At 38.8% G+C, this 25114-nt stretch overlaps 1 protein-coding gene across 4 annotated transcripts in view; it reads right to left on the bottom strand.

Annotated features, from left to right (window-relative positions):
* The window catches only part of LOC113238192 (anaphase-promoting complex subunit 1), a 38000-nt gene that overhangs the window by 5425 nt on the left and 7461 nt on the right, over positions 1-25114 (bottom strand). For 2 of the 4 annotated variants that reach the window (XM_026474965.1, XM_026474964.1), the window contains exons 7-23: positions 23054-23203; positions 20666-21250; positions 19999-20146; positions 18643-18834; positions 17724-17883; positions 16542-16694; positions 15822-16065; positions 14959-15121; positions 13295-13474; positions 12100-12276; positions 10554-10772; positions 9504-9627; positions 8199-8400; positions 8027-8131; positions 7240-7373; positions 5206-5311; positions 268-410 (exon numbers count right to left, since the gene is read on the bottom strand). In XM_026474965.1, the coding sequence (XP_026330750.1) occupies positions 268-410; positions 5206-5311; positions 7240-7373; positions 8027-8131; positions 8199-8400; positions 9504-9627; positions 10554-10772; positions 12100-12276; positions 13295-13474; positions 14959-15121; positions 15822-16065; positions 16542-16694; positions 17724-17883; positions 18643-18834; positions 19999-20146; positions 20666-21250; positions 23054-23203 (3185 nt within the window). Of the gene's footprint in view, positions 1-267; positions 411-5205; positions 5312-7239; positions 7374-8026; positions 8132-8198; positions 8401-9503; positions 9641-10553; positions 10773-12099; positions 12277-13294; positions 13475-14958; positions 15122-15821; positions 16066-16541; positions 16695-17723; positions 17884-18642; positions 18835-19998; positions 20147-20665; positions 21251-23053; positions 23204-25114 lie in introns of those variants that run through there. The other 2 variants (XR_003311085.1, XM_026474966.1) reach the window with 2 other exon arrangements.

A 25114-nucleotide genomic window follows, 5' to 3' on the forward strand; every position in this document is an offset into this window, starting at 1 on the left:
GAGATAATACTGGTTGCCAGTTCACAGCCGATACGCAATTCCGAGCTATCGGTATCAATGTAGCCGATATTGCTTTAACAACACCACGTTCAACAATAGCTGTACCTTTTCTCTCCATAATCTCAATAAGGCGTGCAAGCGACATAAGAACGTTTCTAAGTCATACTACGCTTTGACGTTGAAGCTGAAATCGCGTACAGACACATTTACTACGCACGTGTTTTAATTTACATAAGCTTCTTTTAATTCTGTAACTTGAAAACTAACCTCAGCTGGTCCCAGTTGCGCCCGCGCTGGAAGCTGATAGGCCAGTACCGTGGGTCGGCGATTTTCACTTCGCGTAGTCTCTCCAGCTCCGGAACGATGCATGGAGCCATCATCTCTTTTACTGCGCCTTCCAAGTCGATTACCTGTATTTGAAGTAATCGTACCCTATGATGATTCAGTATTTAAATTGCATCACGTTTTTATTTTTAATTTTCGAACCAAATTTTCTGGTAAGAAACCTGTAATTAGTGATATCATTTGATAACCCTTTCTATAAACTTAAAAACAATCTCAGTACAGAGTACTAAAAAAATGGACCTCCAAAGTTCGTGGAATTACATGTATTGGCCAAGTTTTGTTGAAATCGGTTACCGAAAAGTGCATGAAACCGGATTCACCCCCTAGTTTGTCATACTTAGAGGTGGAATATTTTCTTCAAATTTAAATGGGACCTACAAAAAAAACTTCTTTCCAACAAAAAAAAAAAGATTCATCAAAATCGGTTCACAAATAAAGTTAAAACTTTTAGGCAATCCCCCACTTTTTTATGTACATGACAGATATTTTATTCAATTGCCGCTAATCTTAGCTTTCCGAAAAAATATTTTTTATGTTCGTACTGCTTTTACTTCTCATAATATGATAATTTTAGATCAAACGTTTAGCAAACTAAGTATAAAAAATCAAAATGGCTGCCATTCCTAGGGAGTTGAGTTTTGACCCCACATGTATTAGTGTTTTTCACATAATATTGAATACTAAACACCCCCTTAAAGTTTGTACAGTGCGTGCCCTAACACACTGTATATACCGGCCGGATGAGCAAGTATCGTGTTCGATTCCCGGTAAATTTTCTAAATTTGTTCTGATCTGAGTGTTATGAGTAATCATCGAGTATATAACCAGAAATAGAGACGATATAAAGACCATATATTCCTGGTAACACATTAGCGATACAGCTCTTATAAATATCAACTCCCGTTTGTACTGAAATATAGACAGGCCAACTACAGACCTGTGTGTACGTCTCTTAAATTATATTTCTATTCTCTATTAATTAAATATTAAATATGTACTTTTGCAATTTTCGTCCATTATAGCAAAGCTCAAGTTAGCTGGTCGATTTGAAGTGAACTCGGGCTGGCCAATCGGGGCGCAGTTGTCACAGTATTGATACGGCAGAATAGTTTTCAAACAAATTAAATGACATTTCGTCTCTATTTTGGTTATATACTCATGTCAGTAATGCACCGGAGTGAATTCCGTTGCTCTGGTACTCATATTAAAGGATATCCCCTAGTTTGAGACCGGGAAATTGGTAGTTGTTTGCCACGTTATTATTTTTATTGTTGTATATTATTATTTCATAATTTTTACCTACTTAATTTTTTTTACATTCAGCGGTATTTCCATTTTATTTTAATCACGACGATTAACACGTGTATCTAATAAAAAATATAAAGATTATATTTATCCGATTACGAAGAATGAATCCATTACCAACACCTATTTATCATTATTTTTATACGGCTTAATTTTGATCCATTACTAAAATCTAAACAATAAACTATAGGGCACTATCCAGAACAGAAAGCCTTTATTTCAAATCAAATCCGGGACCTTCTCATCTACTGACAGTCTATAGCACTCTGAAAAAATACTACTTTTAAGAGTCTACACAACCAAATACAATCAAATGGCTTTGGTTGATACCGCGTAACAGTGTTAAATCAATTACTTTGTAAAAATACATAGGAAAATTGAAGATATACATACGATGTGAAAACACAATTAAAAAATTTAGTCACAATAGAAAAAAAACACAAAAGCTTATGTCGATATTTGACAAGAAAACCGCTATATTCAATAGGTAGTTTACATATAAAAGTTATTTTTTTTAACCTTTAACTGCCGACCTACCCGTCTCACAGACGGCCGCATTTTTATTTTGTCAATATTTTTTCACCCGAAGCGTTACCAAGGTCACGCCGCTCAGTACCCTCCTCCCCCCGCGTGTTTTATTTGCCAGTCGGCGTCCCGCTTGCGGCGCGTGCACAGGTGTTTTATGCGGAGCTCGAGACGTCTCACAGACGTAAGTACGGTGTTTATGTTCAAAACTTGATACGTCTCTTGGTCGTCACCACGTTGTTAATGTATGTACTACCTTAGTGTCTTGAGGTCGTCACATCGTAATTAACGTATGTTTTTTGTCCTACAGAATGTCTGAAAGTGTTAGATCAGGATCAAAAAAGAGGAAACTACCTAGTGATTATAAAAATCAAGCAATTGATGATCCTAGGAAACTGAGAGAAAGGAGACAGGTCGTGCGAGACGATGAAATATCAGACCACCTGATGAATGAGAGTGACGACAGTTGCAGCATTTTCGATGATAGTTTAGTAGATCCTGAGTTTTTTTTGGAAAGTGACCACCAATCAAACTCCGACCAGTCTGAAGTCGAAGAAAGCTGGTACAGTCATATTGAGCCCGAAGACCTGGAGGCTGGTAATCAGAAGGATGATGGAGAACACGGTACAGAAGACCATATTAATCGTGATAATCAAGAAAGAGAAGAGAGGGCAGGTGACCAGCAGTATGGTGAAGAGCTCAATGATGAGAGACAAGACAGAGAAGAGAGAGCAGATGTTCAGCAGGACGGTGTTATAGAGGTGAGAACCGAGCATACAGAAACTATTAGGGAGCGCTACTATTATGGGAAGAATAGGCATAAATGGTCTTCTCAGGAGCCAGCACGTTCGTCTCGAACTCGGCAGCACAATATTTTGAACATACAAAATCAGTCTGACCCAAAGATATTTTCGTCTTTTGAAGAACTGTGGGCACTGTTGTTTACTGAAGACATGAAAACAATGATTATGACATGTACTAACGAAAAACTTGATAAGTATAGAAGAGAATTCAAAGATACCGCAAGATCTGAACTATCACCCTTGACTGTAATAGAACTGAATGCTCTTTTCGGATTACTTTTTTATACATCAGTCTTTAGGTCTAATCACGAGAATGCTGAATACCTATATGCAACAGATGGCACAGGACGTGATATTTTTCGGTGTGTAATGTCTAAGAACAGATTTCTTACTTTGATAAATTGTTTGCGTTTTGATGATTCTCAGACAAGGGAAGAAAGACAGAAAGATGATAAACTTGCCGCTGTTTCAGACTTATTCAACGCATTCATCAATAATAGTCGGCAAAATTACACTTTGAGCGCTGACGTTTGCATTGATGAAATGCTAGTAGCTTTCAGAGGACGGTGTGGTTTTGTTATTTACATGCCAAGTAAACCAAATAAATATGGCCTGAAGATACTGGGGCTTGTAGATGCACGGACTTTTTATATATATAATGCATACGTATACACTGGACGAGGATCGGATGGTGCTACGCTGACAGATGCCGAAAAGAAATTTTCTATTCCTACCCAATCTGTCATACGGCTCACTAAAGGTATTGAGGGCAGCAACCGCAACGTCACGGCTGATAATTGGTTTAGCTCAATTGAGCTTATTCAACGGTTGAAAGCGTCTGGCTTAACGTACCTAGGTACTCTCAAGAAAAATAAAAGAGAAATTCCTCCAGAATTTCAGGCCAGTAAAGAAAGAGTGGTAGGAAGTGTTCTGTATGGATTCACTAGAGACTACACTATCTTGTCGTATGCGCCTAAACCTAAAAAAGCTGTTTTAGTTGTATCTTCAATGCACCATAAAAAAGAGACTGATGATGTAACTGGTAAGCCGGCTATGATTATTGATTATAATAAAAACAAGGGAGGCGTAGACGAGGTAGACAAGAAGTGTTCCAATTACTCATGCTCTCGAAGAACGCGACGATGGCCCATGGTTTTGTTTTATAGACTGATGGACATGAGCGGTGTCAACGCATATGTGCTCTATAACAAGTGCAATAACGTAAAAAAACTAACGCGGGGTTGCTTTTTACTCTCACTTGCAAGGGAACTAGTTTTGCCCGAGATGAAATTGCGCGTTTATAATGATCGGATCCCGCGAGAACTACGTTGTTCCATTGAACGAGTTATTGGCCCTAAAGATATGCCCTCGCCGCCTCCTGCCCGAGCGTATGCTCAAGAACAGCTGGGTATTCGGAAGACCTGTGCAATTTGTCCAAGTCGACTAAAAAGACGCACAAAATATTCATGTTGTCTCTGCAAGAAACCCATGTGCCTTACATGTTGCCTACAAATATGCAATAGCTGCAAGCCATAAATATGCTAAGTTGATTGTGTGTCAGTTTTTTTTTTTGTTAAGTTTTTGTGCTGATTCTTTTTTATTTTATTTTATTAGTTATAGAAGAGTAAAATTTTAAGTTTTTTTCTACTGAAATGTGTATGAATAAAAAAATATATATTTCTAATAAAAGTTCCTAAAAATGTTCAAATAAAACTTGTGATCTCATTAATGAAGGCTGATTTGTTGTAAAATTAACTAATTGTTTTATTGACTATCCATATATTATAAGCCCTTTAACTATAGTATTTTTATAGGTTGTTATAAATTAAATAACACGAATACTTTTTTTTTTATGGTTTTTCAAATATCTACGTCTCTCAGACGTAACCTCGTTGTTAGTGGCGCGTTTAGACCACAACGGCAGTTAAAGGTTAAATCAACTGTACTGAATAGAACACATATATTACACGACACACATTTTTCAAATGGCTTCAATTTCGTTCGTAAAAAAATATTCAGTAATAAAGCCAGGTTACCTGCTGCTCGACCCAAGCAAAATGAACCGTATTAATATGGGAAAAATTTTAAGATAATAGACTCTTAAGTACTTTTATCGGCTATTTTTTTAAAGGTCAATGAACTGTTGAATTTGCATAAAGAAAAATTCTGTAAAAAAAAAAAACTATTTATACAGCCTTTTACTACACTCTTGAAAGAATATACGTACTTGTATATGGGCGTAGCATAGTTTTCCGGTATCCAGGTCCCGGGGCAGAATGAGCCGAGGCTCCACTGCGAGGACATACAGGTGTCTGAAAGCCTGCAGGTGGTATCTGAAATAGAGTTATATCTTGACAAAAGTAAACTATCTGATAATTTTAACTTAAACAGGACTTTATTCATCAAACAAATAATAATAATAATAACGCACACACTCATAACCCCGCATTAGGATAAGCCTGTATCACGGGTGCTATGGAGACATACATAGACAATCGCAAATTGCACACAAACTCACAAGAAATAAATGTAGACCATGCAAATATTTTCCCGGTCCAGGAATCGAACCCGGGATCTCTGCGTGGCACTTATTCCCAGTTGTCACCACTGGTTTTGTTCCCACTGGCGATAAGTGGGAAAAATCCCATATGTTACCGTGGTGACAAACGGGATAAAAAAGTCTCAGTTGTTACCAGGTGGTGACAAACGGGATAAAAAAAGCTCAGTTGTTGCCAGTGGTGATTTCTACTGGCGACAAATGGGAAAAACAAATCCCATATGTTACCAGGTGGTGACAAACGGGACAAAAAAATCTTAGTTGTTGCCAGTGGTGATTTCCACTGGTGACATGGGAAAAAAACCCATATGTTACCAGGTGGTGACAATTAGGATAAAAAGATCTGTTCTTGCCACTGGCGAGAAATGAAATTGAAAATGTCCCAGTAGGTGCCAGTGCTAAAAAAAAACAATTTGAATAAGGAATTCCAATTATTGTTTGTTTATTGCCGCCATCGAAAGGGAATAAAATAAAATTCGAGTTTATGATAAAAGTATAGATCTTATTTAAAAATTCAGTCCGATATTTCCAATACCCTACGATAATTAAAAATCACAGAAATTCAGAAAGTCTTTAAATCGAAAGATTTATTTAATTGATGTTTAGTATTTTTACGGTGGTTTAATATATTTTATTTTATTTTAACTGTTGTTTTAGATTTATAGTGTCCAGGCTATCTGAATCATTGTAACTGATGATGACTGATTGGAAATATTAGATGTTTAAGACTGTTTTCTTTTTAAATTTTTTTTTATTAACTTTTTTAACAACTTTTATCATACAATTTTTATTTTTCTATAATTCCCTTTCGATGGCGGCAATAAACAAACAATAATTGGAATTTATTATTCCATTATTTTTTGTTCACCACTGGCAACACTTGGGACATTTTCAATTTCATTTATCGCCAGTGGCAACAACAGATCTTTTTATCCGATTTGCCACCACCTGGTAACATATGGGTTTTTTTCCCATTTGTCACCAGTGGAAATCACCACTGGCAACAACTGAGATTTTTTATGCCGTTTGTCACCATCTGGTAACATATGGGACTTTTTTCCCATTTGTCGCCAGTAGAAATCACCACTGGTAACAACTGAGACTTTTTTATCCTGTTTGTCACCACCTGGTAACATATGGGATTTTTTCCCATTTGTCGCCACTGCAAATCATTACTGGTAACAACTGAGACTTTTTTATCACGTTTGTCATCACCTGGTAACATATGGGATTTTTTTCCCACTTGTCGCCAGTAGGAACAAAGCCTGTGGTGACAATTGGGAATATGCACTGCGTGGCAGACCACCACGGTCTTTTTAGGTAATATTAAGTGACGGGACGGCTGTCGCTCGTCTGATAGTATGCTACACGCCTGTCCATAACAGTTGCAGTGTCACTCAGAGTTTTAAATCGCAAAGATCTGAGTGGCACTGCCACTGCGCCCGTCACCCTGAGACATAAGTTGGCAAGTTCCATGTGCCTGTAATTTCAGCAGCACCCTTCTAAGCCGGAAGACAGTAATGCTGACATTACTGCTTGGCGGCAGAAATAGGTAAGGTGGCAGTACTTTCCTGGACGAACTCTTTCACAATGAGCTCTACTGCTACACAAAGGTAATCACGGCCACGGAGGCAGTTCATTATAGTTAACATGAGCTTCAAACTTTTAAACGCGTAAAAAATCTAGGAATTGTGAATCTATTACCTGTTATCCTCACTGTGGGTAGGGAACTTGGGGAAGAATGCAGCCAATAATGCCGCTACGGCAGTGGGCGTGGTACTCAGCGTGGCACGACAGCCTCCGAGGAACAGTAGACCGATCGTGCAGTGCACCGCCATCTGTGATTTTTATATAATATTACCATGGACCTACAACGCAAAAAGACTACTAATGGTCAACAGCCTGGAAGTAGTTTCAATTATGTAAATGGTCTTGGATATAAGTACTCAGCTTCAATTCCTGGTTAATGTTAGTCAAATATTAATCGTAAAATAAATAAATAACGCAGATACTTACAACCCCGCACTAGGGAAACCGTGTAACGCGGGTGCTATGGGCACGCACATTGACTATCACAATATACGCAAAAAAAAATCACGAGAGAAATAAATGTACATGTCACGTGTACGTGCACGTGTAGGTGTACGTGTACGTGTCATACAAATATTTCTACCAACCCAGGAATCGAACCCGGGATCTCTGCGTGGCAGAGCAGCACGGTAACCGTTTGGCCACAGAGGTGGTTAAAATTAATTTTTCAACACAGTCGCACGTACATAGTACGATTGCATGCAGGTTAACTTGACTATAATGCCCCAAATAAAACCCTCAGGCCTTTGTTCTTCTCATCACAGCCATGGTCGGTATGTAGGTTTCGCGGGCGGTACCGGAGTTACGAACCTCGACTCCGAAAGCCCTGTGTTCGACTCCGGGCTTACTATTACAGTTCATGACAGCGTCGAGCCGAAACGCGCAACGCCGCGAGCAGTACCTGTCCGCCGTGCGTGAGCGGCGCGTGCAGTGCGTGCGGCGTGGTGCGCGCGCGCAGGCGCCGGCACAGGCGCAGCACCGCCACGTCGCCGCGCCCGCACGCCACCTGCACGATTGCAACCCTCACTCGCTGCCGGCGACCGCGCGCTCGGCGGCGCCGGTCGGCCGCTCACCATGCCGGCGGCCAGCAGGCACACGCACAGGCACGCCTCCAGGGTGCTGCGGCCCGCCAGCTCCGCGATGGGCTTGCCCCCCAGCGCGATGAACCGCCGCACGAAGTGCAGGATGGCGTCTCTGGCGTCGTCGTCGCCCGACCCCGCGAAGCGCAGCCCCAGCGAGAAACACGCGCCCGCTATTATGTTGCAGTACGCTTGGCTGCAACAGACGTTATCCGTTCGGTTCGAGGGGGTCTACTCTCGATCTCCGTCCGAAACAATTACTGCCAAATAAGCAATACTTGACCAAATGGAAAGACGCGTGATGCGAATGAAGCTTCATACTGGATACTTGTCTTTTAATTTTGTGGAATATTACTTATTTGACAGTAATTGTTTCGGACGGATGTCGGACGGAGATCGAGAGTAGACCCCGAGGACCGGATCAACAAGGTTTCCTAGCCGCACGGGAAAATATATGCGCCCGGGTTTTAACTCGGCGCTTAGTTAACGCCAGGTTTAAATCGGGTTAAAACCTATTAACGTTCAAAGCGCCATGTTTTACGCCTGTTTCTTAACGCCGGTTTAAATCCAGTTAAAACCCATTAACTCAGCGCTTTGTTAATTGCGGGTGTAAAGCGGGTTAAATTCTATAATGCCCGAAGCGTCCGCGTTTTAACTCGGCGCTTTGTAAATGCCGGTTTTAAATCGGGTTAAAACCCATTAACGCCTGAGATCCAAATCAAAATCAACTTACATTAAAATATTTGTTGTAATCGAGTTTTGTTAAAATTTAATGATATTATTACAAAATGTTTATTGCTTTCTGATCTAGACTAGATCGATTTGCCTTTCTATCGAATCGGTTTGGTTGAAAATCGCATTGAAATATGTCAATACATAAAATCGTTAGATCGGATGTACTTGAAACAACCTCCATAAAAATTGAATCGTAATATGCATCCTTAAGTAGTGAGAATATACAGGATTGCAAGGTGTTTATAGTATTTTGTGGAGTTGCCTCGTCTAAAAAACATTTTTTACATCGAAATGTTTAACAAGTATAGAATTATACCAAATCCCGTATTCGCCGTTTCTGCCCACGATTTTGGACAGGAATGAGTTCAAAACTCGGACAGGTTTTTATTAGGATTGGGTTTTAACCCAATATGCAGGACAGATCTTTTTTAAGCCTGCTATAGTTCTTAATACACGTAAAAATTATGAACACTTTGTGTGCCGCAAGGCGGACCGTAGTGCATTCTTATAGGGTCTTTATAACCTAGTTGTCATGAAGAAAGAATTTAATTTGAAAACACTGACTTCATAGCTTCGTAGTCGACATTCTCCTCTGTTGGTTTGACAAGGCAGTATGGCTTGATGCTGGGCGGTACTTGGTTCTCCACCCACTCCTCGCTCGCTTCTATACTGTCCCATAGCACCAGTCCTGACAATATCGCCTTAATTACAGTAGGTTGTTAGTTTTTACATTTCTTAAATTGCCGTGCAAACGGTACTACATGTCAACTCAGCATGACGTCATTGGTAGAGGTAAACTAAACAAACAAACAACAAAATTTTACTTATCGATTGCCTACTGTCCTTACTAAAAAAAAATAATTTTCAGTTCAGAGGGGGCATGCCAAAAAAGTTTTGACGTTGGCTCCGCCCAAATTTGTGAAACAAATATATGCCTGAAGTTCGCGTGACATGCGACAGGAGATGTTGAATTTTGCGCATTAAAAGTACCAAATTCGTTTTAGCGGAATAACTCTAAAACTAAAGGGATTAAAAAAAATCCGTAGTGACAGTTCTCGATCATGCATAAATATAATTAATTATCTAATTTTTGTCCTAATAACCTGTAGCATTTCGAGGATGAATCGAAAAAATGTGAAAATTAGAGGTCATTTCGTGATTTTTATCTATCGACGAAACTTTATTGTTTTATGTTTCTGATTAGTGTCTATGCTTGAATATATCGTGTAGTTACTCATACAATATTTTACATAAAAGTGGATATACCCCTCTAAAATGAAATCGAAGATTAGGAATTTTTCCTCTGCTCCCTCTTAAATTGATTAAACGCGATCGATGAAGTGACGTGATCGGTAAGGCGAGGTTTCTTTGCTTACCTGTGTATGATGTCACGTGGTATGTTTAGCGTTTACTTAGCAGAATTAAAATATTATTTTCAGATTTTCTTTTTGGATTTAAAAATACAAATCATTATTATTTCACAAAATTATGAATTAAATGGTTTTCATTACACAAACATTATTTCTTTGAAACACCCTATATCATTGTTAGGAGTTTAATTTGCGTAGATTAGGATCGGTGAACATTGTCAATATTTTGTTTTGTACCACTCACCTCTAGCTATAATCCTAAGCATGAGCAAATCAGGGCGCACAAAGTCCAGTAAATACGCCGTATGAGGTGGTTCCAGCCATCCGGCCAGGGCCACGTTGTTGGATCGCATGTAGATAAGGCCCAGAGCCAATGTAGCCCCAGGAGACGTCACGTCGAGGTTCACTGTGGCCCCCTCGCGGATCGCGAACGAGGCTTGTTTGTATTTCTCTTTCTGTGATCCTGCGGAAAGAATGTGGTGTGAATGTATTAGGTAACTGTGTAAAAGCTAGCAAGTTACTAGTGAACCTTCTGCCGCCAAGCAGTAATGTGAGCATTACTGCGTTCCGGTTTGGGTAAGGGCAATGGGACTTGTCAATTTATGTCTCAGAGTGACGGACACAATGGTTGTGCCCCTAAGATCTTTGCGATTAAAAGCTCAAAGTGGCACTGCAACTGTTATGGATAGGCGTGTCGCTTACCACCAGGCGCACAACACCGATTCTGTTCAGGCTGAGTTTCGTAATAATTAATGGCTCAAGCATTACTACCCTAGTTTTACCATCATTATCATTTGAAAAATTGTAGTGGGATGTAAATATGACCAACGGTTCTGATCGACCTCATTCTTCGGCCGCGTGTCGATCAATCAACAACTCCTAAGGATGCCTCGTGGAGGTGAAATACATGTCGGGTATATTTTTGGTGGTACATACACCATGTGACTGTGTGTCGAGAACACTCGTTTTTTTTTTATACTACCAAGTGACTGGACAGTTGCAGTGCCACTCAGAGCTTTAAATCACAAAGATCGGAGGGGCACTGCGCCTGTCACCCTGATATATAAGCTAACAAGTCCCATGTGCCCGTTATTTCACCAGCACCCTTACCCTTCAAAATCGGAACCATGTGACCATTATTGCTTGGCGGCAGAAATAGGTAAGGTGGCAGTACTTCCCTGGCCGAACTCTTTCACAAGGGTCTCTCCTGTTACTAATTGTGTTATTTATTTTGCATCACACTTCCTTGTTTTGAGCTTTGCGTGATGTTTTTGGCATAATGTTTAAATTTCGTTACGTTACTGTTAATTTTATGCTTTTTTGTTGATTATTTGTTCGTAGTTGTTGTTAATTTTTTAATTTGTTGTGTAATTTTTTAGTAACTTAATAACATAATAATTGAATCTTTTTTATTTTGTTTATAATATGTTCTTAAACTATAATCTCTAAGTCTCCTTCCGTTAAAAACTATCTCGATAACTACATCTCTAGAAATTTCAAATCTCAAACATCACCGTACCCACGCTATGTGAAATGGACTGCAGTTTGTTACGAGACGACAAGCTACATCTCAATTTGGGGGTTAAATAGTTCGCGTCCGTAGGCCCTCGAGACCCTACACGTGAACCCTAGGTAGTGCCAAGTAAGTTACACCTGTAGCAGCACTAGAGGTCCTTGTGAAAGAGTTCGTCCAGGGCAGTAACTTCTATTCCTGCCGCCAAGCGGTAATGTGAGCATCACTGTGTTTCGGTTTAGAAGGGGGTGCTGGTGAAATGCACACGAGAGCTTACCGGTGAGCGGCAGCTTCTCGCCGCCCAGCATGTAGGTCCGGAGCCGCGGCGCCATGTGGTCGGGCTGCAGCCCCTGGCGGGCGCCGCCCGCGCACACCAGCCCCAGCGCCAGGCCCGCCGCCAGCGCGTAGCCCTCGCGCTCCACGCAGTTCTCCATCTCGGGCCCGGGCGGCTTGCCTGCGCACGTCTCTTTTTTTAATCATTACTTATTTATTTTCTCTCAATACAAGGTGATGTGATTAATGAGTTTGCTGAGAGACTGGTGCCTGAGATCGGCATAAAAGTGCCTGTAGGTGGTGACCTGTGATACGATTTTTCGAGAATATAAACGATCGCGATAGTATGGAGATTAGCAGATCTCTTGATCAATTGATCCATGTACTTAAACAAATATACTTGGCTGAAAATATTTTCAATAAAAGATTTTCATCTCAAGTATATTTCTTAAAGTGATTAATTCCAATGCCGTAAACCGGTATAGAAAAAAAGATTGCCATACGCAGCAGTGGCGAGGCGTGAAGCTTGTCGTTTGTAAACCCGGAACAAAAAGAAACACCTACCTTAAGAAACAGTGGCGCCTTGGCAACATTTCAAGACAACTTATTAGCATGCAAGGTAGGTACTATAGTACACTTCATTTCACTGGTTAACTTGTTCTACACTTAAAATTTAGCACTAATAAATGTAGTATTGACATACTAACTGAACTGGTAATCGATACTATGTCAATTTTGACAATTTTACATGTGAAGAAAAAAATTGTTTGCGCCATTTCTATAGCATCTAGTTTATTAAATAAAAATACGTAGTTTTTAAATATTTTTATTACAGATGTATGTATGTGCACTACGTATTTCTATTTAATAACCCAAATGCTATATAAATTATTTTTTCTTCATCCTGTAAAGTTGTCAAAATTGAGATAGTACCGGCTGCCAGATACGTGCAATATTTTAGACAAGCCGGCGAAAATGGAGTTATATGGACGCCTCGTCACCGATACGCAGCAAATTAATAAATAATAATAAAAAAATAACTCCAGTTTTGTTTCAACTAAAACTATTTTTATGAAAATTATAGTAGTGTAGTGGTAAATTGGAATAAGATCATATTGGATATATAAAATACTCGTGATAATTAAGAAAAAGATGCCACAGATGACGCATAAAGCAGCAGTTAAGCAATATGATCTCACCGATCTCGGCCAACAACACTCTGGCATAATGTGTGTGCATAGTCCCCTGGTAGACAAGGCCGACTCCCAACAGGGCAGCGACCAGGATGTTCTGCTGCATGTCCAGCTCGATGGAGGTGGGCGGGAGGAGGGGTTCTAGGTGGACGCTCATCATTTTCGTCGCTTGCACGTCCATAGTGCCTGGATAAGCCACAATGTATTTTTTTACTGATGATTTAGTCCACCACAAACGTCGTTAAATTTGCTAGAAAACTATTGTGCCAAATCATTACGGTGACAACTGCACTCCGATTGGCCAGCCCGAGTTCGAAACAATTGATGGGTGTCGTCAATTGTTTCACTTCAAATCGACCAGTTTAAGCTTTGCTATAATGGACGAAAATTGAACAATTACATATTTATTATTTAATTACTGATGTGTATCCGTTTGTCAATCACGAATGCGATTTCGTTTGTTTTGTAATTAGATGTTTTGCTCTTTTTCTCACACCACCGAATGGAACAGCCCCCATTGTTAGCGATATTATCTTTACTACAATAAATACAGAATATTTTTGGAATATACAGAGATGTACAAACAGGTCAGTTGTTCGCGCTGTACTATTTCAGCTTTCTAATTTGTGATTTCACTGCAAAGGAGAGTTGATATAAGGCCCATTTGCCTGATGAGTTGCCAGGGATGAAAGGCCCTTATTTCGTCTCTATTTCTGGTTATATACTCAATATCCACGCCCAACACAATATATTACATCTAGTTATTAGAACATTTAATTTGAAAAAATAAATATACGCCATTTAGATCCCAAATTATAACTTTTTCATAAAAATACCGACCTCCAATGTTTGTGGAAGTCTATTTCTATTTGCCAAGTTTTATTGAAATTGGTTAACGTAAAGTGGGTGAACTCCAATAAATCGGATTCATCCCTTAATTTGCCAGTCTCAGATGTGGAATAGTTGTTTCAAATTTAAATGGGACCACTGCTTAAGTACCCCCTTCCAACAAAAACAGACTCGATGATTCTTATCACCGAAATCGGTTCACAAATGTCATGAGTAATTACGTAACATACCCACAAAAATACAGTCAACTCGACCCCTCCTACGTAAAGTATCGTATGTCGAAATTGCCAAATTTACGAGGGAGTGTTTTAAAGTTTTGAATTATCTGAAATGAGCAACACATGACTTTAGCATTTCTCAGTTTTATTTGGCACACCTCATTACTCACATAGAGTATTATAAAATCCTAGATATCGGCTAGACGAATAACCACAATTTATTTTATAATTTTATCCTAATGCAGATATGGGTCAACAAGCGGGTAAAAGTAAAGTGAGCCTGGGCGGGTCGGGTGGCAGTATAAAATTATAAAATAAATTGTGGTTGTTTATCTAACCGATATCCGATAGCTCTGCCGAATTAAACTGAGAAATGCGTGTGTTAAGTGTGTGTGTAAAGTCACGTGTTATGCTCATTTCAGAGAATTCAAAACTTTAAGACGCTTCCTTGTAAACTTGGCAATTTTGACATACGATACTTTACATAGGAGGGGTCGAAATATGTTTTAAGTTTAAGTATTTGTCATCAATTCAATCCAGGGGAACCAAAAACTTTATCGGGAATCAAATTCCAAAAAACCACTAAAAAAGTAGAAAAAGCACCTCTGTAAGTAGCGGCGAGGCCGAGCAGTAGCCCAATGGAGATCATCTCGTTGCACTTGATCAGGTACTCGTAGATGTTCATGAACGGCATGTCACGCAAATGCCCGTTGAGACCTAGTGCCATCAGAAAGCCTGCGTGCTCCGCTGACATTTCTGTAGTGCCCTGAAATGTTGTATTGATTATTGCATATTATAATAGTACACGAGGACTTGTACTACACGAGTCAGGCGATCCCAGTTCACGTCAAGTTACACAGACCGATCGATCGATCGAAGCAATCTCGGGACGCTGGCTTTAAGAAGTAGCTTATTTTTGTATATCTGTTCTGAGTATTTGAGTATGGTTGGTATTTTGCTACTTAAATTAATTGTTTATTACTGAAATTGACTTTTTTTCTTTGTCTAATTGTTGCTTGTATCTAATTTTATTTACTTAGTGCCTAATTGTCTACAGTTATTTTAATTTTGATTTTTGTTTAATATATATGTTATTTGAACTGTTCTGTTCCATATCATGATGGGCGACGTGAGAATAACAGCGCGAGCTATGTAATTAGCATAGTTCTCAGAGGCTGAGTCATGGACCCTATTGACATGCTTTTATTTTTTTAATCATTATTTTTGTTGTTTTGTTTGAAATTTATGCATGTCAAATAAAGCCTGTTTTATTTTTTTAACTGGGACCGTATGGATAAATCCGAACCACAGAATATACAGGGAAACTGTCTTAGGCATCATAAGGTCTATTTTGTGAAAATACTATACAAAACACAGAAAGCTTAGGAATCTTTGCTATAGATTTATTGCCTACAATTCTGTTACAGTCGTTTGTTATAATGAATACGATCACCGGCTGTACATACCCGCGGTTTATTATAAATGATCCAGCTGGAATCAATACTAGAACCAGTCATGGGGACCAGCGCCAGTCCTGCGGCCACCCCGTTATGAAAAGTGGGCCATAACAGTTGATTGGGGGAGCTGTCACCCGCTGGTAGAGATATGGTGTTGCAGCGGGGAGGCGGGCCGCGACCGGAGACGCTCAGTTTGGGGAGGGAGAGCGGTTCCGTTGGTGAACAGGGTAGACTTCGCAGGGTCAACATGCCTCTGGAAGAAGTACATAAATTAAAATCAAAGGATTTCATGAGACTAAAAAATTAATAACAATAAAAATTAATCTCGATACTAGTAAGCCAACTGTCGAAATAAGAATAAAGAAGGTAATAACACAATTAGTAATCATTAGAACGTCGTAACATTCACAATTGAGTAATTTTTTGGCGTAATTTTATCTTTTTTCACAATCAATCGATAAAACTATCGACAACAACTACATAAGTATTTAAAATTGTATGGCAACTGGCAACCTTACAAATGTCATTTTACTCCGTCTTCAAAGATAGATAGATTTGTGAATATTTACTAGGAACACCTCTCGTTAACGATCGAAAAGAAAACATTTTGATGAAACCTAGACTTTAAAGAAGCGTAGCTAAACTACAGCCAAAACCTTCACACAAAACCTTCACCCATGCTCAATAGTGGGACGTGTAATGGGTGGACGATGATGATGGTATCGTTACCTCGCAACCGGTAATGCCATGGTCCTGGTGCTTAACGCGTGTAGATGCTTCTCCTGTTCTTCGATGAAGTCGTGGTCGGACACCTCCGGCCGCTGCGTCAGGTTTATCGTGACTGGTGTCGAAGATTGCAGCAGGTTGAATACTTCGCTCATGCTGTAATAGCACATTATAGTCTGTTCCAATCTATTTTTTATTATTATTATTATTTTAAACAAAACTGTTAGGTTAAAATTGTAAAGCAATCACCCAACAAATCGAATAAGAACACTTTCACGTATATTTCGAAGATTTCGACTTGACATCTCATCACTTTTCCAACAATATTCATTTTAATAGAATCGTAAAATCGTATTTGAAAAATGGTAGTCCAAAAGTGAGATTATTTTTCAACTATACAACTGTGACATCTCTATGGTTGCATAGCACTATGTACGAAAAAATACATTCAATTTATTCAATTAAAGTTTTTGTAATTGATTAGTAAATCGAAAATTTCAATCGTAATCGAACGAGTATCTAAGTGTAAGGATTTGAAGGAGGATTCAAAATTAAGATTTCACGGGCGCAGTGGCAGTGCAAGATCTTATATCTTTGCGATTTAAAGCTCTAAATGGCATTTCAACTTGTGCGCCCTGTCACTTGATATTGTAAAAAAAATTCTTCGCTCAGCCAGGTAGCATCGATCGGCAAGTGTGATCTGACAAAATTGGCTAAATGTGTGAGCGACAGACGAGCGAGAGCGACAATGTATATTTTGTCGAACGACACTGTGAAATTTAATTTAATTTAATAAGTGAAAAGATGATAACGATCGTCAAGAATCGAGCAAATCAGTAGGCACAAAACAAAAAAGAATACAATAATTCTGGGATTTCAGAAGAAGGTATTGTGCACTCCAATACATCTTTGTGAAATTTAGACAAATATATTAAACAGATTTCGATATCTAGTCATCAGTGACCCTTTCAAACAAATGTCCTTAAAAAACAATAAGACCTAACAAACTTAGCTGTCTTGATAGTACTTGAAAGACGTGAGTAATTGGTACGCAATTTTAGGTATCACCTTCAATAGAGAAATCACAAAGTTTTGCAAATAACGGAAAATAGTCTCACTACCATCGAGTTACCGTTAGTTTAATCTCTCTACGTCTCATTCATTAAGTCCAGAAAGAGAACATACCGATGGTCTCTAGGATACAGCAGTCTTAACAACTTGGTGTCCAAATGTTCCATGCCGGTGCTATCTTTGTCGTTTTCCTCGCCCTTGGTCTGCACCGGCTCCTCCGCAGGGTGGCAGAGAGAATATGCTGTCTCTTTTTCCAATACTTCGAGGGCTAGTGCTGGAAATTACAAAGTGAGTAATTACTATTAAGATCTGAATCGAAACTTTGCCTTGCCATGTTGAGAAATTGTAAAGAACTAGTTTTTACTGATAACACGACTTCGAGTATATAACCGAAATAGAGACGAAATAAGGCACATGGACCTAATACATTTAAATACGTAATAATAATCTCAGCACAGAGCACTATAGTGGAATATTTTCTTAAAATTTAAATGGGACCACGTCTCTTTTTCCGACAAAAAAGAATCATCAAAATTGATTCACAAATGCCGTAGTTATCGCGTAACATATGTAAACAAAATCAGTTGAATCGAGAACCTCCTCCTTTTTTGAAGTCGGTTAAAAATTATTATAAAACAAACAGGGTCCTATAACTCAGCTACAGAGGGCTGTGGAGTACATGGGCGCGGTTAAAAACAAACTTTAAATTAACGAATATGAAACCTGAGCAAAAACATCGTGAGATTCAATAAAACTTAAAAATTACAATTGTAGCGACATCTCTAGTCAGCGATGGTAGCGTTAAAGGTAGTGGTAAAGGTACCTCTCTGAGTGAAGAAATACATTTCTCACACATGGCGCTACGGTAAAAAGTCGTTAAAAACCAAAAACAAAGAACTGCAAGAAGCACATAGAATTCGTAAGTTCTGCTGCTTCGTTTCGTGGCTTCATAACTGAGTTTACCACTACAAAAACACACGCTTATTGAAGTATTATAGTTATATTTATTTAGTATGTATTGTTGTTAACTCACACTCCATATACTCAGTGGTGGAGCGAAGAGTATCGGCGATGCGAGCCTGCAGCGCCAGATCGTCTCTCATGACTAGGGTATAGGCCTCCGCACCCCAGTCGACAGGTGGTTCGCTCTTGCAACGAGCGAAAGCGGTCAGCAGCAGGAGGCCCACGCCGGGTGGGAGGCTTTCCACGTCGCGGGGAGTTATACCTGATAGCGTATCGAGACATTTTTACGAAAATTTTTATTGTTGGCTATATTAAGCAAGGTTATCACGCGGGACTCGCGTAATTAAATACGAGGCCCGGTCCACATGAACTTTATTGTAGAAAAAAATAAAGAGTACAAGAAGGGAAAAGAACACGTAAAGTAAAGGCGCAAAGGCTATAACAAAACAATGATATAAAAACAGGTACAATCGTATAAAATCACTCCCTGCTTACGTTAAATACAGGCTATACTAATACGACCTCTCCTACGTAAAGTATCGTATGTCGAAATTGCCAAGTTTACAAGCAATTTAAGTTCGGAATTCACTGAAATGAGCACAACACGTGACTTTAGCATATTTTCTCAGTTTTATTTGATAAAGCTTTCAAAGAATATGTGGCGATAGCAAGCGCAAATAATAGGCTGCATGGTCGAGGCTCAACAAGAGCAGGTAAGCACCGGGACGTACTTTCCATTACGTATAAATAGTTACATCTGTGTTGCCAGAACTTCAAAACTTTTTAATTGTACCAACTTGTAGCAATATTCCTTTATGCATTTGACTCATTCCACGTCAAACCGAACACTGAATTGTAGTTGATTCAGGTTTCTTTTTTATTTTACAGATGCATTCAACACATGAAATTATGGAAGGTCAAGTCATTCATCAACCCTGCGCGGTCACAGATTTTAGAATAAAAACTTTCAAATGTAGAGTTTCGAGTTCGATTTTCACAGTTTCAGTTTTTTACAATTGAAGCAACAATATCTATTCAAAATTTGAAGTAGGCTAGCTGATGACGGAAAATAAAGAAATAGAGAAGTGAAGCAAAGAGAAGAATAAATATAGTAGATTGTACAAGAAGTGCATAAAACGCGTCATTTCACCCGATACGAGTATATATATATACTTAAGTCGAGGGTAAAATGCTCTATATATATACACTCTGCTTTTCACTTCGATTGCGAGGAAATTAAACAGCAACATTACAAATAAACGATTATTTAATTAAAATTGAATGTAAAATTACAACAATTAGACGCATTTAATGTGATGGTTTTTTTATTTTATGCACTAGAGCATAAAATCCTATTTTATGCAGCCTACACCCAGCATAAATACGCACTTTAAGAGCATGAGAAGTGAAAGATAATAAATGTTACCCCGGTCGACGGCGGCGGCCAGCGCGCGCGCGTGCGGCGGAGCATGCGGCGCGTGCGCAGGCCGCGCCCTCGGCGTGCTGCTGGCCACCTCGCAGCGCGACAGCGTCTGCACGCCCGCGCCCCGGCCCAGCCCCGCCACGCCCAGGACCTGCCGACCGTCTCGCGTCACAACCGGTCCTTGCCGCACTACGGCGTCCCCACATACTCTACCTACTTCGGGTTGCACTGCACCGAAGAGTGCATTATGAAACCGGGGCTTTAGTGGCAGTATAGGAGCTCGTCTTTTTATTATACTGAGCGATGGGACGAACAGTCGTGCGCCTGATGGCAAACGACAAGCCTGTCCATAACAGTTGCATTGCCACTCAGAACTTTAAATCGCAAAGATCTGAGGTGCACTGCCACTGCGCCCATCACCCATTAGTTGAAGTCAGACGTGCCTGTAATTTCACCAGCACCCTTACCCTTCAAAACCGGAACGCAGTAATGCTCTCGTTACTGCTTGGCGGCAGAAATAGGTAAGGTTAGCAGTACTTCGTACTGCTACAAAAAATAATAACTAATGACACTTACCACCGCCAGGCGCACGACTTGTTCGTCCCGTTACTTGGTATGTTAAAAAAAACTAATAAAAATTAATAAAATAACAAATAACGCTATTACTTACCTCAATAACATCCCGTGACATATTGTTCACGTCGATCAAATAAGGGTAACACCCGGCATCAATGTTTTTCAACATCGCATTCAGATATTGAAACACACTAAGTGGTTCCGCGGAGAAGTAAGTCGGTTCAGTTAACTTCTTCAATACAGTCGATGTCATCTGACTGTCGTTCACGTCGAACTCGAGATGCAAGTCCGCAGGGAAGTCCAACCAGTAATGATTGACGTAGCTCTCCAATTTTAGATCTTTTGCTATTTGATACAAGAACTGTGATAGCTGTCTCAAATCACTCCATAAAAGAGTATTTAGCTTGATTTCTTCGTACACTAAATGGAAGGCGTATAACACTTGAACTGTATAAGGGAACAATAAAGCGTTTGTGTTGAATTGTGCTTGTTTCTCGTCGGTAACAGGCCGTGGATTGGAGGCCGAGGCTGTGCTTGATGGTGAGTTTATCTTCAGTATTGATGCGAGTTCCACGCCTATCATTTTGTGTATTTTCGAGTTTAATAAGTAGTCCCAATCTTCGAGTGTGCCGTCACTGGATGTGCGCTGCTTCTTAGTGGCCACTTCTGCGTTTTCTACCTACGAAGCCATAACAAAACTTCACTTTAAATAGCCTTAACTTCAAACTCGTGTAAGGACGTAAATATTTTAAAACAGTGCTCAAAAACTAGTACATGCTACCCAGAAAAAATTTCTGAAAACACCGACGATATTTTCTTGAACTTAAATGTAAAATTTCATGGACTTCCTTTAGTTTGAGATACTATGTCATTTAAAAGGAATTAATCCTCATAATTGACTCTTGTGAAAAATACAGGACGTCGCGTTGGTAAAATTCAGGGTGCTTGACTACTAACTATACGCGCGCTGCTGCATGCGTAAAACGCCCGTTTGCCAGAACAACGTGTTATCTCTAAAACATCGTCATCGATATATATATATAATAAATAACATGTTCTGTGACTGTTCTGGCAAACGGTAGCAGCCTATCCATAGGGCCAGCTTGATAGACTGCGGCCTAAACCCACTGAAGACACGTGCCCAGCAGTGGAACATATTATCGATTCTTCCAATGAACACTACGCCTACAAAATTTTTTGGTTGACTCTGTTTCAGTTTTTTTTCGTTTCTTTATTCTTTTTTCGCAAAATTAGTTTTTTATTTTCTTTTTAACCGACTTTAAAAAAGGAGGAGGTTCTGAATTCGATTGTATGTTTTTTTGCATGTATAACTCCGGTATTTGTGCACCGATTTTGATGATTCTGTTTTTGTTGGAAAGAGGGTACCTCCATAGTGGTCACATTTAATTTTGAAGAAAATCATCTACCTCTAAGGGTGGCTGTTCACGCATGAAGATTTATTTTTACAAATAGCGCCTAAATTTTACTATAAGGAACAATTATTTTAATGGTTAATTTTGCTATTCTCCAATTCAAGGCGTTTTTCTCTCTGAATATACTTTGAGTAGTGAGAACCGATTTTTATTATCTCCTGTGTGAAGTCCCGTATAATGGCGAACTAGGGGATGAATCCGGGTTTGCGCACTTTCCTGTAACCGATTTCAATAAAACTTGGCAAATAGATGTAATTCCACGTACTTTTGAGGTCGGTTTTTTTAGTACTCTTTACGGAGATTATATCGAATTAAATTTTTTGGGAGCGGGGGCATAATATTGTTTACATAGTGTTATTTAGAGGTATCGATATAATCGGTAAACGATGATGACGACAAAAACAAGCACACATTTAAGGTTATGTGTATCCCTTGTAATAGTCAAATAATCTTTATTTCGTAGGTAAGCAAATTACACTTGAAACCGTCATACTGATAAACTCTACTGCTCAGTCGTACGGCAGATTCCCCTGAGAAGAATGAGCAAGAAACTCTAGGGGTTGCTCTTTTCGAATATACTTTGAATACAATTATCATTACAATATTTAATTTAAACATCTTAGATCGAGAATACCTGAAATCTAAACGGGCCACTACCACAATACGCAGAAGTTGTAAAAAAATTAGTACAGGTACAGGTACAGTAAATTGTTTCACAATAGTTTTAAACCTCGTAAATGGCAAATTTCGAATATCAATTGGAATGTTATCATAGAAGCGTATACATTGCCCCTTAAACGAATTTGAGACTTTATAAAGACGACTGCAAGAACAGCTACAGCATTATTTTTATTCTTCGTATTAATATTATGTATGTTACTATTTTTCATTAAAAAAAATTAATATTTTTCTTAACATAAATAACATTTTCATACATGTACTGTGACGTTAGTGTAGGAATGTTAATCTCTTTAAACGTCTCTCAAAGACGCTGTAAATTGGTATTGTATATATTTTTCTATAGGTATTCTATATATTTTTCTCAATACCTGGTCATCGTTCTGTTTTGGACGAGTCAGCTTGTCTACGTCATAGCCGAGCAAAGCGAGCAATAAATCCGAGAATATGGCCCATTCCTGCTGCGGAGACAGGTCCTGGGAGCCCGGTGCGTTGCGAGCCCCGTACCATCTTATTATAACCTGGAAACAAAAGCGATGTTTAAGTATGGACATCTCTTTTTTTCAAGGACTTTTCTACAAAACCATAAGAAATAGAAATAAATTTGTTGCATTATAACCAGTGATCAGAACTGAGGGAGTGAAATTAGCAAAACTATAGAAGAACGTGGACATTCCTTACTTCAAATCTCAGGACTTCACGGAACTAATTATATTTGAATATGCGTAGTATTTATTGAAATTTAAGTACATTGGCGACAAATTATTATTTCCTATTAAGAATTGACACTAAGCTCAAATTAAAATTTTTCCCGTACTAATACGGTGCATTTTGTTTAGGTCGAGTGGCGGCGGTTAGTTCAGTTGATGTTAAAAAAATCATTGGTACATTTAAAGTACTATTGAATACAGCTGTTTTCTTCGAAAATTTCGAGTTTTCATTCGTGTTTTCTTTCTATCGTGAAAATTTTTAAAAATCCTGTTTTCACATGTATAGTAATCAGTGTATAATCCTCAATTTTAATATATATTTTTTTCCAAAGTTATTGATTCAACACTTACACTGTTATGCCGAACCAACCAAAGCCATTTGAGGTTATATAGACTCAGTCTTTGCTACAAATTATTTTCTCAAAAAAATCATATTGTAGTTGTTTCTATATACGTATTTAAATACTTTAACTATATTTAAAACATAAACATGACAGAAACTATATTTTTGGAACATTTAGAAAATAAAAAGCAAATTAAGAAACTTTATATATATTGATGACGAAATGGGTAGAAAAGAAGACGTTCATACTAAAGGACAATAGGATGTCTTAAAATTAATAAAAAGGTACCTAAATGTTATGCAATCTTTATAAAGCTGTACAGTTAAATATTACAACTGTAATAGCGTAGTTGCGATGCCTAAATTAAGTAAATGGGTGTCAGTGCCTCTACTTTACGGATATTACAGTTGACTGTTATCGCTAGCGACCGCGTAGAGTTTTATACAAAATGTTATTTCTTCTTATAACCTTGGGGCGCTGTATAATTTGCCATACAAAATTGTCGAGTAATTTACGCGGTCATTAGCGACAACTGTAACGGTAATCTCGTGACAGTGGCACTGTATTTTAGGCATATTGTTTGTGCAATTAGAGTCTGTCCAAGAGTCGTATTCTAGAACTCTACTCAATGCTCAAGTCAGGACTTGAGTATGATTCAAAGCAATAGAAATCATACTCAAGTCCTTGCCATTAGGGTCGTATTTCCAGTGCTTGAAAACTCAAGACTGCTCAAATCCTGACTTGAGCATTGAGTACAGTTCTGGAATACGACCCTCAGACTGTTATTATTAATATAAATATCAAATAACCAGAAATAAAAATTCCTTCGATCCGACTAGACTCGAACCAGTATCTGTTGTCTCAACGTGGCTACCCACCGGGTGTATAACCAGAAATGGAGACGAAATAAGGGCCATCCATCCCTGGCAACTCGTCAGGCAAATGGGCCTATATCACTTATAAATATTAACTCTCGTTTGTACTGAAATCACAAATTTCAGAAAGCTGAAAAAGTACAGCGCCAACAACTGACCTGTGTGTATTATAGCGCAGCCTGGATAGATTGTATTATGATTTTATATTTAGAACAGTGTAAAAAAAGATGTTTGTTGTCAATGGAACATCAGGCTCACAGTAAATCTTTAATTATGATTATTATTCCTCGTTTAATATTAAATGGTACCTCTCCTGCTCTATAACCAAAGCTACGCACCCACAGTACGTCTCCGTATATTCCAAAAATATTCTGTATGTATTGTAATAAAGATAATATCACTAACTATGGGGGGCTGTTCCATTCGGTGGTGTGGGAAACACAGCTAAACATCTAATTACAAAACAAAAGGAATTACATTTTTTTGGTAATTAAATATTAAAT

The sequence above is a fragment of the Hyposmocoma kahamanoa genome, unplaced genomic scaffold, assembly GCF_003589595.1.
Source record: "Hyposmocoma kahamanoa isolate Upper Pololo Valley unplaced genomic scaffold, ASM358959v1 95, whole genome shotgun sequence".
NCBI lineage: Eukaryota > Metazoa > Arthropoda > Insecta > Lepidoptera > Cosmopterigidae > Hyposmocoma > Hyposmocoma kahamanoa.